Source organism: Antechinus flavipes, chromosome 1 (assembly GCF_016432865.1).
Source record: "Antechinus flavipes isolate AdamAnt ecotype Samford, QLD, Australia chromosome 1, AdamAnt_v2, whole genome shotgun sequence".
Lineage (NCBI taxonomy): Eukaryota > Metazoa > Chordata > Mammalia > Dasyuromorphia > Dasyuridae > Antechinus > Antechinus flavipes.
The window spans coordinates 717504343-717520790 of NC_067398.1; the positions used below are offsets into that span (position 1 = coordinate 717504343).

General features: G+C 57.9%; 1 protein-coding gene across 2 annotated transcripts in view; it reads right to left on the reverse strand.

The window, feature by feature from the left end:
* Window positions 1–223: 223 nt before the first annotated feature.
* The window catches only part of DGCR2 (DiGeorge syndrome critical region gene 2), an 80028-nt gene continuing 63803 nt past the window's right edge, over window positions 224–16448 (reverse strand). For both annotated transcript variants that reach the window (XM_051973194.1, XM_051973193.1), the window contains 3 exons: window positions 7761–7913; window positions 5372–5608; window positions 224–4297 (listed from right to left, as the gene is read on the reverse strand). In XM_051973194.1, coding sequence (XP_051829154.1) covers window positions 4056–4297; window positions 5372–5608; window positions 7761–7913 — 632 coding nt within the window. In that variant the 3' untranslated portion in view covers window positions 224–4055. The remainder of the gene's footprint in view (window positions 4298–5371; window positions 5609–7760; window positions 7914–16448) is intronic.

The window sequence follows — 16448 nt, forward strand, 5'->3', positions numbered from 1 at the left end:
GCCCAGCTTTCCTAGGGCACAGAGGGCAGCCCCTCTGCAAACGGTGCCCCAGATGGTGCCCGTGGAACCTGCCATCACCAAGCCCAGCTTTCCTAGGGCACAGAGGGCAGCCCCTCTGCAAACGGTGCCCCAGACGGTGCCCGTGGAACCAGCCATCGCCAAGCCCAGCTTTCCAACATCTTGTCCTTCTGAAAGTTCTGGAACAAAACAACAACTACGGAGCTGTGGCCAGAACACAAATTTATTTGGCATTTAGATGACACAGTCTCACAGCATCTTGAGGAGGACAAAAAGATTAGTGCCAACTGGACAACAAAAAACAAACAATCCAAACAATTAAAACCCGCTCCGTGAAAGCAAGAAAGTCTTCTGGATGCCCACAGCTCGCCATGCCGGCCCAGGGACGGCACGGCCCACGATGTCGGCCTAGGGGCCTTTCAGAAAGACCAGGAGCCCCATCCAGGCTGTTGAGCACTGCCAACTCCACGGGGGGCAGAGCCCACGGCGGCACGGCCCCCCGATCCCCCCGGGCAGTCTGGCCCTGGAATGAGCGAGGCATGTTGGCATGTGAGGGTGGGTGGGGGGCTGGTTCTACTTCAAGCAATCGAGTCCATCTTGCGCAGGAGCTCTGGAGGCGGCGCCTGGGGAGGAGGGAAAGACCCTCCCCTTATTTGACCCCATAAACTTGCCCTCCCGGTGAGGTCCTCGCCAGGTCTGGAGCCTAGATCCTCGGAGACAGGGGCACCCACAGGGGGTGAGAAGGCCCCCGGGAGCAGACCTCAGCACTCAGTCGCGCTTCTTGGTCCCCCCAGAGACTCTGAGCCAGCGCCGATGCACAAGCGCCTTTTTCAGCAGACACAGAGCACAGTCCCGGGCCTGAGCCGCGCAGAAGCCCCGCTACGGACGTCACTGAGCGGATTCTGGTCCTGGCTCTCTCGGGGCAAGGAGGCTGGGGCAGCTCTCGGCGGGGAGGGGGTCGCAGGTTCACAGTAAGAAGACTCGCACCCACCGCAGACACCTACAGGCAGCCCCCGGGGATACGCCCGCCCACCCACTCTCAGGGCAGCAGATGGGACCCGCAAGGGGCAGAGCAGGGCCAGGCTGGGCGCCCGTGCTCAGGCCTCGGCCCGGAATGAAAGGCACTCTTTGCACGGCCTCAGGAGGCCTCGGGGCTCTGGCTGTGGCTAAAGTGGGGGTGGGGGTGGGGAGGTCCTCGAGGGCTGTCCCCCCTGAGCTAACGTGCGGAGGCTGCCCTGGGGCTGAAGCGCTGGGCCGCTGAGGGACAAGCCATCCCATCAATCAGAAAAGGAGGCCCCATGCCCGAGTGCTTCTGGAGGTGTGGAAGTCTCTCTCTGAACAAGTGACCCACGAGGAAGCCGTGGGGGAGACGCCCTACCTACAGCCCTCCGGTACGGCCCTGGGTCCCCGGCGGCTCTGCAGCTAGCCGGGGAGCGCAGCCACAGCCCCCTCAGACGGGCCTCCTCAGCTTCCCTGCTCGGGGCTCCCCGGTGCTCCGGCGCTGAGAGCCAACAAGCTGACCGGGGGCTTTCCTTCCCCTTTGGTCGCTGCGGATCCCAGAACTGGCCTGGGAAGGGACTGCGGAGATCAGGGAGGCGGCGCACTCTTAGCATCTTCCTGGTCTGAAAATACGCCGAATCCATCCGCTCGAGGGCCCGCGACACACAGGGAAAGCCCAAGGGAGAGCGCGGACCACGGGCGCGTGCTCGTCCCGAGGGCTTCCCCTCTCCCTCGGCAGACCCCAAAGAATGTTCTGGAAAAACCAAGCGAGAGCTTTTTTCACCTTTAATTAATAACCAGAATGAGGGGTTCAATGTGCAAACAGACGATGCATCGTTCTTTAAAAAAAAGCTAACACCCCCAGAGACCATTTGGCAAGAGGAAGGAGGGATGACGTGGGGCAGCCCTGCCCGCTCCGAGGAGCTGCCTCAGCTTCCCCAGCTCAGCTCCCCGGGGGGCGCGGGGCCCCCGCCCTCCTTGTCCAGAAAGAGGAAAAGGAATTAAAAACATGGTCGCCCACACCCGCAGGAAAGAAGCCCCGGCCGCCCCGGACCGGAGGAATAAGCGGCCACCAGGGACCGGGGAGCCAGAGAGGAAGGGCCGAGGGGCCTCCCAGCCTCCCCTGAGAGGCGCCTGAATCACTGAGCTGGGGCTGAACGGTGCCCCCTGGAGGCGGGCAGGTCTGGCCAGGAAAGGGGGCTGAACGGAGGCAGAAATGGACGAGCGCTCCCAGCGGCCTCCTGGGGAGCTCCAGCCTGGGCCGTTCCCGGGCCCTTCTTTCTCAGGCGGGCGACCACCGTACCGATCACAGCCACCCACACCCACTCACACACTCACACCCACTCACACTCACACCCACTCACACACGCGCAGACCCCGCACACACACATCCGACCACCCATATAAAACTAAAGGAAATACGGTCAGTACATACAATGTATAGAAAACGTATAGATGTGCTCAAAAGTGCACGACCCGCTTTGTGTTCCTCCTCGGGCAGCCCTCGCTGCCCACAGGCCGCCTCTGGGTCCGGCCGGCCGCGCCCCTGCCCAAGGGCACAGGCAGAGCCCGCGCCCATTCGGCGGGTGCGAGGCGAGGCTGAGGGAGAAGGGGCAGGCTCGTGGGGGGCGCCCTGAGCGGGGAGAGGCTGCCGCGGCACAGCGGCTGTGGCCTCGGGCGGGTGGGACTGGGAGCCCCCCGAGCTGCTGCCCACAGGCGTTCAGGCCCCTGCGCTGAGCCCTGACCCGACGGGACAAACCATCCCCCAGAGCTCCCGACGAGGCGCCACGAACCAAACTGAGTGGGGAGGGCGGGGGGACGACAGCCGGGGTCACATCGCTCAGGCCGGAGCCTGACAAAATACTGAGAGGTCTGGGTCCAAGTGAAATACCATGTGGGGCTCCTCCCTGCGCGCTGTTTTAAGTGCAGCATGAAGGGGGCCCATCTCCAGGGCCTCCCCGCTCTCCAACCTCACCCAGGGGACAGAAGCCTCCAAAGCAGAAATCTCGCAGTGTCCTGGGTGGTCTCCAGGCCCTGAAAAGCCCCCTCAGGGGCAACTCTAGCATTTGCTAAGACACTGCCCTCTCCCCGCCCACTGCCCACTTCTTCCAGAGGCCTCAGAACGGGCAGCAGTGTCCCCAAGCAGGGTCCGGCAGAGAGGGACGAGTGCGGGAAGCGGCTGAGGCCGGGGGGTCCCCCAAGGGCACGGCGTCCCCCATGGAGGGTCTGCGCAGAACGAGAGTACAAAGGCAGCCTAGATCCAGGCTGTGGAGCCTGGCCAGCCTTGCTGGGCCTCTGCCCCCCTCCCCCACAGCAAGGTCAAAGTCAGTAGGTCAGCTGCAGGGTGAGACCCCGGGGGAGAGGCCCTTCCATCACGAGGTCGGTTCCCGATGGGCCATTGCCTTTCTTCGCACCTGCCCTAACCCAAGCAGGTCTGGGGCCGCAGGAAGCTCCCAGGGCTCAGCCCCCTCCCCACTCTGCACCCGGCTCGCATCCCTGCCCTGCTGGGCTGCGGCCCGGAGGCCAAAGCTGCCCACCCCTTGGCCTTTAAGCGATGGGGCACGGACTGACACTGAAGCCCGCGGAGCTCCAAGCCCACTCCCTGCGCCTCCGGGCCCATCTCCAAGGCTACTGAGCCCAACCTTCTGCGGAGCCGGGACCAGCGCTCCCACCAGCAGGGCCCTAGTTCTGGCCGTCCCGCGAACACTGCCGAGCGCTACGCGGGCGCACGATCCCGGGAGACCCCGCTCCACGCGGCCCCGGCCCCGAGCCTCCTCCACCACGGACGAAAACGAGCTGAGCTGCTCAAGTTTCTTTCCTCCTCACGCTCGCCGAGGCCCGGGGGCCTTCCCCTCTCACAGCCCCCAGTCCCTATTTACACAATAAACCAGGGAGTGAATGCACAGTGGGGGCGGAGCCAGCCCGGCACAGCGGGCGAGAGGGGGCAGGGCGGGCACCCCCTGCTGGGAGTCCAGGTCCGGTCGTGTGCACGCGGTCGCCCCGGCGGGTTCTGACCGGCAGGCTATCGGCTCGCCCCCTTAGACGATGGTGTTGAGAGAGCAGAGGCTGGGGCGGCTGCCCCCCACAGTCTCTGCCGGCCCGTTCTCGCTCAGGGGCGTGTCCGGAGGGACCAGCAGGGTGCTGCTGTCGGCCGAGTCGTCCAGCTCCGCGGGGGAGGGCCCCACCGAAGGCGGGGGAGGCCCCTCGGGGAGTCGGGGAGACGCCTCGCTGTGTCCTAGGGAGGGCGGGTCGCTCTGGGCCACCTGGGGGCAAACGCCATCTAGGAAAGGAGACCACGAGCGGTCAGCACGAGGGGCAGCATCCCTGGCCCACCCCCGCCGTGCCCCCGCTTCCCCCTGCAACGGCCTCTCAGGAACGGTGCCATTGAGGCCTGCCTGTCCCAGCTCTGGCAGAGGGCGTAAAGCGGGGGCCAAGGGCGGCACCCAGGAAACCCCCCAAACACTCCCTGGGAGGTGCCCAGGAGCCGGCCCCCAGAGCCACAAGTGCGAGGACCCCAAAAGACAAGCGTCCTCCCATCATTTCAGTCACGAATGACTCTCTATGACCCCATTTGGGATTTTCTTGGCAAAAATAATAGCAAAGTTTCCCATTTCCTCCTCCAGTTCATTTTACAGATGAGGAAACTGAGGCATACAGAGTAAAGTGACTTGTCCAAGGTTTCTGAACCCAGATTAGAACTCGGGTCTTGCTGCCTCCAGGCCCAGCTGCCCCAAGAGGCCCATAAGCATCCCAAGGTCTCACGCTCCCAGCAAGCTGTGAGACCCATTGGGTTTTTGGGTCAGAAACCAGCACAAATGACTCTCGCTGTCCGGGATCAAGCCCGTCTGGTCTGGGAGCGAGCCTCGGCTCTGCCTCTAATTATCGGTGAGCCCCTGGACATGTCACTCCCCTCCCCCTGCCTCAGTGGGGATTCCCACATCTCTTTCTGACTCAAAACTGCATCCGCACCCCAGGCAATCACAGGGCAGAACAGGCCGGGCAGCTGGGAAGCAGCCCGGGGCACTTGGAACAGGGCCCCAAAGGGGAGGGGCAGAGAAAGAAAGAAAGAAGGGAGAGGAAGGAAAAGAAAAAAGAAGGGGAAGGGAAAAAAGAAGGGGAGGGGGAGGGGAAGGAGAAAGAGCAAGGTGGGAGGGGGAAGAGAAGAACAGGAGGGAAAGCAGGAGGACAAGGAGAAGACAAGGTTGGTGCTGCAGAGGTTGAAGTGGTGACAGAAGCTAAGGAAAAATCATTAGAGACACATCCATGGCTGGTCTCCTTGGGTTCTAGAGCCCTTAAAAAGCCACGTGGGTGAGGGTGAGGAAGCCGGGGAGGGGCCCGCCGGCAGAGGCAGCACCTGGGCTGGCACAGAGCGCGCTGTCGGGATCCACGGAGGCCTCGTAGGGGGGCGGCGGGTCGTCGGGATGCTGGATGTCCGGGTACTTGTAGGCCGTGTACGGTGGGGGAGGGTCGTGGAAATGAAAGGCTCCCCCTTCCCCATCGTCGGAGAGATGCAGCGGGGTCAGGCCCGTCCCGAAGCCGTCGGGGCCGTAGTCGAAGCCCGGGATCCTCCGCCCGAGGTTAAAGTGATGCACTGTGGGAGAGACGGGGAGAAAAATCAAAGGGTGCCGGCCCTCCGTGCACCCAAGACTCCGCCATCGGCCCCGCAGAAGGAGAGGGGCCAGACGTGGAGAGCTCGGGAGCAGAGCGGGGGGCCCGGGGCCGGCCTGAGACCTGCGCACTGCTCCGCCACGTCCCTCCCCCAGCAGCCCCCCTTCGACCCCGCCATCCCGCTACTGACTGCGGTCCAAAGAGATCAGGGAGGGAAAGGAGTCGTCAGGTCACAGACATTAATGGCGGCTCTTTGGGGGATGGCAAAGACTTGGAAACTGAAGGCAGGACGCCCAAGAACTGAGGGAGAGCCCAACAAGTCAGTCTAGAACGGGACGGAACCCCATTCTAGAAAGGGTGACGGGTTCGGTTTCGAGAAGCCCGAGATGAACATATGAACCAGTTGCAGAAGAAAGGGAGCAAAACCAGGAGCACGACAGACACGACAACGACTAAGAGCTCTGCTCAACAGAAGGCTCCAGACAATTCCAGGGCCCCCAGCACGGCCCCCAGAGACGCACGGCATGGGCTCGGAGGGCAGAGGGAGGCCTCGGGGTCACGGCTGATGCAGGATGTCTTTACTATATGTGCGTAGAGATGCATCCACTGCTTATAAGTGGTTTTGCTCTTCCTGCTCCCTCCATGGAGGGAACGGGAGAGGGGAAGGAAAAAATTCAGAGCTAACAAGGAAAATGAGTTTCTTAAAAATGAGATGAGGCGGAGACCCCCAGAGGTGAAGGGAGCCGCCCCCTCTCCCCCCTCGGAGTACTGGGGCAGAGCAGCAGAGGCTACTTTTCGAAGGATTGGAATCCGGATCTCACCCTCCAGAGACAGCAGCCTTTCCAGCGGGCCCTGATCCCTGGCCCCTCTTTCAGGGGCCCAGAAAGAACCGGTTGGACCAAGTTCAGACAGCAGCCCTAGTCCGGGGGTCGAGGCGACAGCCCCGCCCCCAGTTATCCACGTTCCTCTGAGCCTGAGAAGGCCAGGCCAGCCGGGGGCTCTCGGGCGGCCCAGGCCTCTGGCCCAGGGTCCACCCTGAGCTTCCCCGCAAAGGTTCATGCACCCAAGGGTGGTCTCTCTGCATAATCCCAGGGTGTGTGGCCTGGGTCTGAAGGAAAGGCCTGCTCCCTATGGAAACTCCCAATGCCCCTCAGATGCTCTCACCCCCAAAACCAGGTCTCCTGCCCCCAGCCTTCTAGATCAGCCCCTCCAGGCCCTCCCTCTCCCATCATCAAGTCAACATCCAAGCCAGGACAGGGGACACAGCTGTCCTAGCGGAGAGAGCCAGGCCGTGATCAGCCAGGGCCCGACGCCAGACCTCTCCCACACGGGGCCCTCCACACCAACTTCCAGGGTCAGTCCCGGTTCCACATCCAGCCAGCGGGGCTTCCCTCATTCAGCCTGACTCAGCATTCTGTCTCCCGCCCAGCTGCCAGCTCAGTCTGCCCGCACCCCTGCTGCCTCTGGGGTAAGATGCCCACTCCTACACCTGGCGTTTCCCTTCACTCCTCCCCAGCTTCCCCTGCAGCTCTCCGGCCCAGGTCGCCGGGCCATTGAGAGGGTACCTTCCTCCTGCCGCCTCCAAGGAGCGCCAAGGAAGCAGAGGCCATCTGATCTTGTGTGCACTTGGGTCCCCAGCACTCAGCACTTAGCTGGCACAACGTAAGCACTTAATGAGTGCTTGTTGCGGCCCTGCTCCGGGTCCATCCTCTCAGAATGAGCTTCCCCCGGCTCTCCCCCCAGCACACGGCCCGGCTCCGTGGCCTGCTGCCCTCACTGACCGCCCAGCTCCTGTCTGCGTGTTCGGGCACAGGCCGGGCTCCCGCATCCCCTCCACCCGGATACAACTTCCCACGGCGGGCCCCCCCCCAAATACTGGCCATGTCCCCCGCATGGATTTTGTATTCACTTCTCTGTGCAGCTGTTGTTTGCTCCTGGCAGAGTGGAAGCTTCTTGAGGGCAGAGGGCAGACTATCTCCCTTTGGATCCCTGGGGCTCAGGAGAGCATTTCCTCAATGTTGGCCAAGTTGGGAACAATGAATTGCTCTCGAGGCCGTAAAGTTCTTGGCCACTCGCGCCCTCAGCCCCCTGGGATCTTTCTGGGTCGCCCACCACGGCGGCCACAGGCTACTTACAGTTTGCACCAATCAACGACTCGATGCGCTCTCGGCGCCTCTGTCGCAGCCGATGGACCATGAAGAGCAGCAGGGAGAGGATGAGGAAGGAGGAGATGCAGCTGACGATCAGGCGCATCCCACTGGCCATGGAGTCAAACAAGCTGTTGCCATCTATGACACAAAACCAAGGTCAGTGACTGCTGGCCCAAGACCGGAGGGCCTTCTCTCTGCCTCTGCCCATTTCTCTCCCTCCACATCTGTCTCTCTGCCTCTGTCTCACTCTCTCTCCCTCTTCTCTGTCTCCTTTGTTCTCACTGTCTCTGTATCTCTCCATCTCTCTCTGTCTCTGTCTGTCGCTCTCTGCATCTATCTGTCTGTCTCTCTCTCTTTCTCTCCCTCTTCTCTGTCTCCTTTGTTCTCACTGTCTCTGTATCTCTCCGTCTCTGTCTCTGTCTCTGTCTCTCCCTCTTCTCTGTCTCATTGTCTCCTCTCTGTCTCACTATCTCTGCTTCTCTGTCTGTCTCTGTCTTTGGCCCTCATCAATCCCCCGAGCCCAGTGGGCAGTGCAGCGACGGCCGCTCGCTCCTCCGGGGGTCCAGAATGGCGCTTGGCCTGGATCCAACCCCTGCTGCTGAGGAGCCCCACCAGAAGGGCAGAGGGCGCAGGACAAGCCCCTCACGGCATCAGCTTCCCCACCCCCACAGTCCTGGGGACTTGGGGGTGGGGAGGAGAGACTGTGCTAACACGGAGAGCACCAGAGAGAGCACCAGGGAGTCTCCTCTTTGTTATGGTATCAGCAGTTCCCTACCTATGGGGATTCATCGAGTGCTTTACTGAACTATCATTTTTTTTGAAGATTTTTTTAAGAGTTTTTTTTTAATTATAGCTTTTTATTTAAAGATATATGCACAGGTAATTTTTCAGCCTGATCCTTGCAAAACCTTCTGTTCCAGCTTTCCCCTCCTTCCCCCACCCCCTCCCCCTGATGGCAGGTAGTCCAATATATTTTAATATGTTAAAGTATATGTTAAATACAATATATGTTGACCAATCATTTTTAAGAAGAGACAAAGAAGGGAGCCGGGAACAACAGAGGCGGGCTCACCTCTCCGGAGGACTGTGCTCTGAAAGGGGGCTCCTACAAAGAACTGGCCAGACTGCTTTTCTGAAGCCCCGGCCCCGGAGCCTGCTTCCGGCTGACCAAATCCTCCAGGGGCAGCGTGTTTTCAGAAAGTGCATTATTAATGGGCCTTAAAAGCAAAGCCGTGCTTTTTCTGAGGGCTCTCCACAAAGACTCTATTTATAGCCATTCTAGAGAAGGACAGCACGTCCGCAGGACTCTCTGTGCCCCCCGGCCCTGACCTAAGCCACCGAGGGCCAGGCCCCCGCCCGCCATCACCCAAAGCTGACGTGGCAATGCTAGCCCCCCTCACTTTTCAGACGGCATATCCTAGTAAAGCTGCCTCCAGAGCAAATTTCTGGGGAAGAATCCTGTTTCCAGACCAACTTCCATTGTAAACTAAGAGAAGGTGCTACGCAGAAAAATCCTTCCCAGCAGGCAAAAACTCAACAAGAATTGAGCCCTGCCCAGGGGCAGTCTGGGTAGTGCAGGCCCCAGGCTTACTGAGCATGCTCTGCCCCCAGGAGCAGTCCCTGCGGAGGGAAGGCCGATCAATTGTCTTTGGAAGCCTTGAGCTCCAGAAGGGCTCCAACTAACCCGGGTCAGGTCCTATCAGGGTCAGCTCCCAGAGTCAGGGACCCTACGAGGCTGCCTTAGGAGGCCCCAACTGGGCCAACACAAGCCTGACAGGCTGCCCCCTTCTTATTCTTTCCCTTTTTGGCTCCTCCCTCCTTCCTTTGGCTCCTTCCCCACCCCACTGGACAAGCTGACCTGAAAATGGCAAATTCTTCTGGCAGCCCCACCTCAGACCAACAAGGAGCCCCGGACAATTCTAGTGAAAGATCGAAGAGCAGCCTGGGAGACCCTCCAGCAGCCTCATCCGCGGGGATGCAGCCTGGCCCTCCACCCCATTAAAACTGGCTGGGAAGTAGAAGGGGACAGTCATCAGAGTCGGGAAGAATGCCGGCAGATAGGACACTGACACCCTCCTGGAGGAGTGGCAAAAGGCAACATTTGTGGGAAACTAAGGAGCCAGTAGGAAAGGTCTCCATGTGAGAATGCAACTGGGTTTAGATCTCAAGGAAGCCATTAGCAGAAAGTAAAGTGCAATTTATACCAATTATTCAACACACAGCAATAACAAGAGGAGGAAGTGATCACCTGTGATGGACGTGGCTCTTTTTAACACTGAGGTGGTTCGAGGCAATTCCAAAAGATGGAAAATGCCGACCGAATCCAGAGAGAACCATGGGGAATGAAGGTGGACTCAAGCCTAGTATTTCCACCTTTTGTTGTTTGTTTGTTTGTTTTTTTCCTCTCTTTTTTTTTTCTTTTTCCTTTCTGATCTGGTTTTTCTTCTGTAGTCTGATGAGTATGGAAGTTATGTTTAGAAGAACTGCACAAGTTCAACCTATAATGGATTGCTTGCTATTTGTAGGAGGGGGAGGGTGGAGGGAAGGAGAAAAGGTTGGAACATAAAGTTTTGCAAAGGTGAATGTTGAAAACTATCTTTGCATGTATTTGGAAAAAGAAAAAGCTATCAAAAAAGAAAAAGAAAGAAATTTGGGGCAGCTCGGTGGTGCAGTGGATAGAGCACCAGCCATGAAGTCAGGAGGACTTGAGTTCAAATCTGGTCTCAGACACTTCCTAGCTATGTGACCCTGAGCGAGTCACTTAAACCCAACTGCCTCAGCAAAAAAGAAAAAAGAAAGGAAAAGAAAAAGAAATAAATTTACTTTTTCTAGGCAAAAAATGAAAAAGGAAAAAAATGAAATTACAATCTAAGAATTTCAGAACGAGCCCGAGGAGACCATTAGAATGGCCTCGGCATTGTAGCAGACGGGGGACTTGGCAAATTCACGTCAGAATCAAACCTCGGGCCTCCAGACCCCCAGGTTTTTAAAGGCTTTATCAAGACATACCTAGAAATTGGCAAAGAAATGTCCACGGCTCTCGGTTTTCTTCCTTCTCAAGAAAGAAGGAGGCCAGAGCTCTCAGGCTCCGGAGAAGAAGTGGGCGGGAAACGGATGTTTCCTCTTTGGGGAGGCACGGAGATATGGGGGAGTCCTGTGTGGCCCAGCTGTCAGATTCAGCCTCTCCAGAGGCAGCAGCACCACATAAGGATGGGCTGCGTGTCCTCCCTCTACTGATCTAGCTGGAGATCTTCACAGGACCCCTGAGTGCAAAAGGGCTTCAGTCAAAGTCATCTGGTCCAACTGCGTGGCCAGTGACTGAATCCCCTCTGCACCATTCTCAGCAAATGGTCATCCAGCTGCGGCTTGAACCTCCCGTAACAGGGAGCTCACCATCTCACAAGGGATTCGATGTATTTTCAGAAATTCTAACGATTATTTATCAAGCACTTATTAAGTGCCAACTATATACCAGCCCCTCTACTAAACACTAGGTCCATGGACAAAAACCAAAACCCCAAGGTGCTTACCCTATGCAAAAACCCATAATCAAACAAGCTATCCGCAGGGGAGGCTGGGGGAAAGAGGACGAGCTCAGCTTTGGACAGGGTGGGTTACAGACGCTTACAAGACATTTGAGACGCCCAGGGGAGTTGCAAATGGGAGACTAGAGGTCAAGGGAGAGGTGAGGGCTGGAAAAGCAAATCCAAGAATCATTTGCAGAGAAATAGCTGAATCCTTGGGAGCCGATGAGAATCTCAAGCCAAAGCTCATGTTTTATAGGAGGAAAGCAAGCAGGCTGGCTGGGCCGGCCCGGGAGGGCCTGCCGGAGGGGAAGGGGAAGGGGAGGTAAGTCTGGAGACAAAAGCGGGAGCCAGACTGGGGAGGCCTGTGGAAGACAAACAGAGGAGGCGCTTGATCTGAGAGGCAAAAGGGAGCTAATGGCCTTTCTTGAAGAGGGGAGGGATGTGGTCAGACCCGGGCCTTAGGAAGATGGATCCCAAATGAAAGAAGCTGAAGAAGGGAGAGCCATTAGGAAGCTGCTTCCGGAGTCTCCAGTGAGAGTGGAGGGTGAAAAAGAGGGGTGAGAGGGATGTAAGGGGTGAGGAGAGGAAGGGTGAGAGAGATGCTGGAAGGGGAGGTAGAAAGGGCAAGAGCTGGCAAGTGACGGCGAAAGAGGTGAGAGAAAATGAGACTGAAACTGCGGCTAAGGGCCCCAGCTATTGGAAAGAGGGCGGCGGTCCCCGATGGCAATGAAGTTGGGGGAGGTGGTGTTCCTAAGGAAAAGCAAAGGAACCCTGCCTGGACATGGTGGACTTGGGATGCCCTTGGGACATCGAGTTAGGGACTCCTCTGATGAGATCTGAAGTTCTGGAGAGAGCGGAGGGCCAGAGAGATCCAGGAGTCATCTGCATAGAGATGAAAGCATGGGGAACTCTGGGTGATGTGTGTGTGTGTGTGTGTGTGTGTGTGTGTGTGTGTGTGTGTGTGTGTGTCACAGAGACAGAGCCAAAGAGAGAATCAGTCAGAGAGGGGAGAGGGAGAGAGGGAGACAGAGCAGAAAGAGACACAGAGAGACAAAGAGAGAGGAGACAGAGACAGAGATAGAGAGAGAGAAGGAAAGGCAGAGAGGGAGGGAGAGAAGGGGAGAGATAGAGGAGGAAAAAGATGTTTTCTTAAGCTGGGCTGAAATCTGCCTCCCTCCTGTGCTGCCGGCCCTGGCTCGCCTGTCTAGACTAAACAGCGGGAGAGAACACTGCCTCTGCATTTGGGGCCTTCAGATAACTGAAGCTAATGCTCTTTCTTGCCTTCCCAAGCCTGTGCCCCCCTCCCCCATCTCCAGGCTACTGCAACAGTTCTTCGGAGGACACGGGTCTCAGTGGGGTCCGTACCCCGAGTCCCCCACCTCGGGATTCCGGTTCACTGAAAAGCAGCTGACGAGCCTATCTGGGCCAGCTCCAGGCCGTGCCGCGGGACCCCAACCGGCCGCAGAGGGAAGCCTGCGTCTCTGCCCCACGTTCCACCGGCAGTTGCCTCACAAGACTAAGAGCGGCAGAGGAGAAGTGCCGAGCGCGTGGGCGCGAGACAAGCTGTCCTAAAAACTTGAAAAGGGCCTCCTTGTGGAAAAGTAGGACTGGGAAGGGGGGAGAGGAAGCTCAGGAGGGGCAGATTCAGGGGGCGTGAGGAAAAGCTCCTGAACAATCAACGCTGAGTCACAGGACTGGCGAGGAGGCAAATGAGCTGCTTTCTGGGAACTTCATCCCCAAAGAAAGAAGTTATTCACTAGATGTCAAATCATTAGCACTGGAAAAGACATAAGAGTGCACCCTTAAAAAGTGGGCTCTTTCACAGATATTGCTGAAAATACACTCTAGAATCAAGGAAAGCACACATTTATCTGACCTATATATACATATAGATACAACTCTATATCTCTCTCTATAAATCTATCTTTATATTTGACATGCAAGGTAACCTAGAGATGGCAAACAGGAGGGACTCACCAGAATTAAAGGGAAATGGCAAAGGCTTCTGTACCAAGTGAAATCTGGGCACGTTTACCACATTTTGGCTTACTTGCCATCCAAGGGAGGGGTGAGGGGATGGGAAGGAAAAAATTTAGAAGACAAGATTCGGTAAGGGGGAAGGTTGGAAATTATCCATGTATATTTTGAAAATAAAAAGTTTAAATTTTAAAAAATGAAAAAAGAAAAGAAAGTGAAATGTGAAGCCAGGGAATCCAAAAGGTGGAGCTGGGAAGGGAAAGCACTCTAGGCAGGGGGCACAGCCAGAGGAAATGCCCAGGGTCTGGAAACGGCCCGTCTCATTCCGTGTCCCTGGAAGCCGGAGTATATAGGGACGAGTGGGCCGTAAGATGCCCAGAAAGGGGTCGGGACAGGTTATGAAGAACTCTGAATGGTCAACAGAGGTCCTGACATTTGATCCTAGAGGTCACAGGAAGCCACTGCAGTGTGAGGATAGACTCAGGAGATGACATGGTCCCAGTTCCACTCTGGCAGCGGACCGGAAGATGGGCTATCCCCCCAATCAGGACTTCTGGGATGGGAGGACATCGGGAAGATCGGGACAAAGGTGTAGAGGAGTGGGGCAGTGGGGCTCCTAAGGCCTGAGGAGACTGGAAAGGCAGGAGGGGATGGCTTGCTTCAAGAGGGTCTTGTTCGGATCCTGAGGTCCTACAGAGCCCTGGAGGTTACTGGATCAGGAAGTGTCCTGGAAGGCGAAGGCCTGAGCTTTCAGAAGCTCGCTCTGACGGCCGGGAAACCTGAGACGGGGAGACCCTCCCAGGAGCCATTCGGCCCTCGGCCTGAGCGCCAATTCTGCCCCCCGGGGCCTTTCCCCCGGTGCAGCTCGACGAGGCTGGCCACCTCGGTCCCGAGCCTCGCCAGCTGCCAAGGCCTCCTCCTTTTTCCAAACACATGATGAGAAAGCTTCTTAAAATAGGTCTTTTTGTGGTTCACAGGAGCTTGAGAAGAGAACATGTGAAAAGGTTACATTTCCTCATCAATTAGTCTCCTCTCTTTGATGGCACTCCAAATTTGGGGGAACAATTCGTTCCTGCCAGTGGGTGGAAGCGAGGCTGGGGAGTGGACGGACTCTCGATTCACTGACTCGCCAGCTCACAAAAGCTGCACATTCGGCTTAACTAATTAACTATTAATTCCTCCCGTAATAACCATCCCCACCGGAACAGCCAGCACTGCTGGGCTTCGAGGCTGGCAAAGCGGTTTACGAGTGCCCTGAGGAGGGGGGGCCGTTGGGTATGCTCCCCGTTTTACAAGTGAGGAAGCTGGGGCAGAGAAAGGGTCCCACAAGCAGGGAGCAGCTGAGGAAGGATTTTAATTCGGGGCTTCCTGCCTCCAGGAACGTCTCTACTGTGTTTTCTCAGCTGCCCAGTCCAGGAGCTACTGATGTGGCATTTCTTTAATCCCTGACAGTAGGTGGCACGGGCAGCGTGGTCTGGAGGAGGCCAGAAGAACACTGAATCTGGAGCCTCGGGGCTCACACCCAAGCCCTAAGGCCATCGGCCTTCGTTCCCTAGTCTGTAAACTGCCACTGCGGGGCGGCTATGATGTTCCAGCTCTCCCTCCAAGAAGACCTGAGTCCTTGGCTGCCCAGGTGCCCACCCCGGTATGGGCCAGGCTGGACGGTCCCTGTCCTGGCTACACCGAGGTCCCTTCCAAATCTAACACGGCAGCACTGACTCTACGGGCCTAGGATGTAGGACCACACCACCACCTTTGTCCTCAAGAGGCTTAAAATCAAAAAGGGGAAGACAGGACATGGATGCCCAAGGGACGGGCGGAGGGAAGTTAAGGGCAAAGTGATGGGAGTCAGGGAGCACTTTGTCCCAGCTCTGTGCCAGGCCCTGGGTGTTCTAAGCCAAGGGCCCTAAGGAGGCTGAGAGAGGGATCATTTCTCTGCAAGGGCAGGGAGAAGGAAGGAGCAGAAAGGGAAACCTTCAACCGAGGAAGACCAGGGGGATGTGGAGAGTCCATTCTGAGCGTGGGGTGGGGGCAGGGAGTCAGAGGGGACAAGGAAGGGGGAGGAACAAAGTAAGCAAAGGCTGGGAAGGGGTTGGGCCTAAAACTGCCACAAGGCCCACAAAGCACTGGGGTTCTGCAATCCCCTCCCCATGAGTCTGGGGGGCAGCATCCTTCTCTGTGTACCGGTCTTAGAACTGACCCTCTTGGGGGGCAAGCACAGGGATAGCGCAGTGTCTCCATGGGAGGGGGCGAGGAGAGGGTCAGCGGCCCCAAGGCCATCAGAATGAAGCAGCTTCCAGGGCCTCTTGATCAAGAGGAGGCCGGCAGGGATTAAGAGGGAGGAGGCCGGGCAGAATGAGGACCGACTAGTTCCGCCGTTGTTCAGGCCAGCTCACACCGCCCGTCCTTCCAAATGAAGTCTCTGGCATGAAGGGTGGCCGGGGGGAGGGGAGGAACAGGAATGAAAGGAGAAAGGCCGGTCGGGCTGGAAGGCGCATGAGCCCTCACCAGCCACAGCCCTGCCGGTGTTTCCTTAGAACCCGGAGCTCTGCCCAGCACTTTATGGACCTCGGCTCACTTGATCCTCCCAACCACGGGAGGCAGGTGCCACCATCACCCCTCTTTATAGGGGAGGCCCCAGAGGCAGGCAGTGACTTGATGGGGAGCTGAGCAGGATGTGAATTCTGGTCCTCCAGGCCCAGGGCTCCAGCCACCGCCGCCCTGGACAAGACGGAGGGGCCACGGACATCCCCTGCTTCTCTCGGTCTCTATAACATGAAGGGCTTCAGGCTGAACATTGCCAAGGCTCCTTCCAGCGCTAAGCCTGTGAGCCCGCAGATCCCAGCCTGGCATTTCTCTGGCCAACATGCGCCTGGAAAGAAAGGCGAGGTGACCCTCACCCACGGGCACAAATCCCAACCCCCCTCCCATCTGAATATTCTCAGTGGCCTCCTAAGTGTGACTCCTCCAGAAACAGAAAGAACAAAATGGCCAAAGTCACTCTCCGGCCGAGCTTTTTGGCCAGCAGATTACCCCGAGGTAGGCGGCCAAGCCAGGGGCCATGAATAGCGCCACGAGCCTCCATGGAGTCGGCCAGCACGCACCAGGACACAGGGAAGCAGCAGCCCCATCCCCCGGGCCCAGCGGCCGCCCCGGGAGCCCTTTCCTT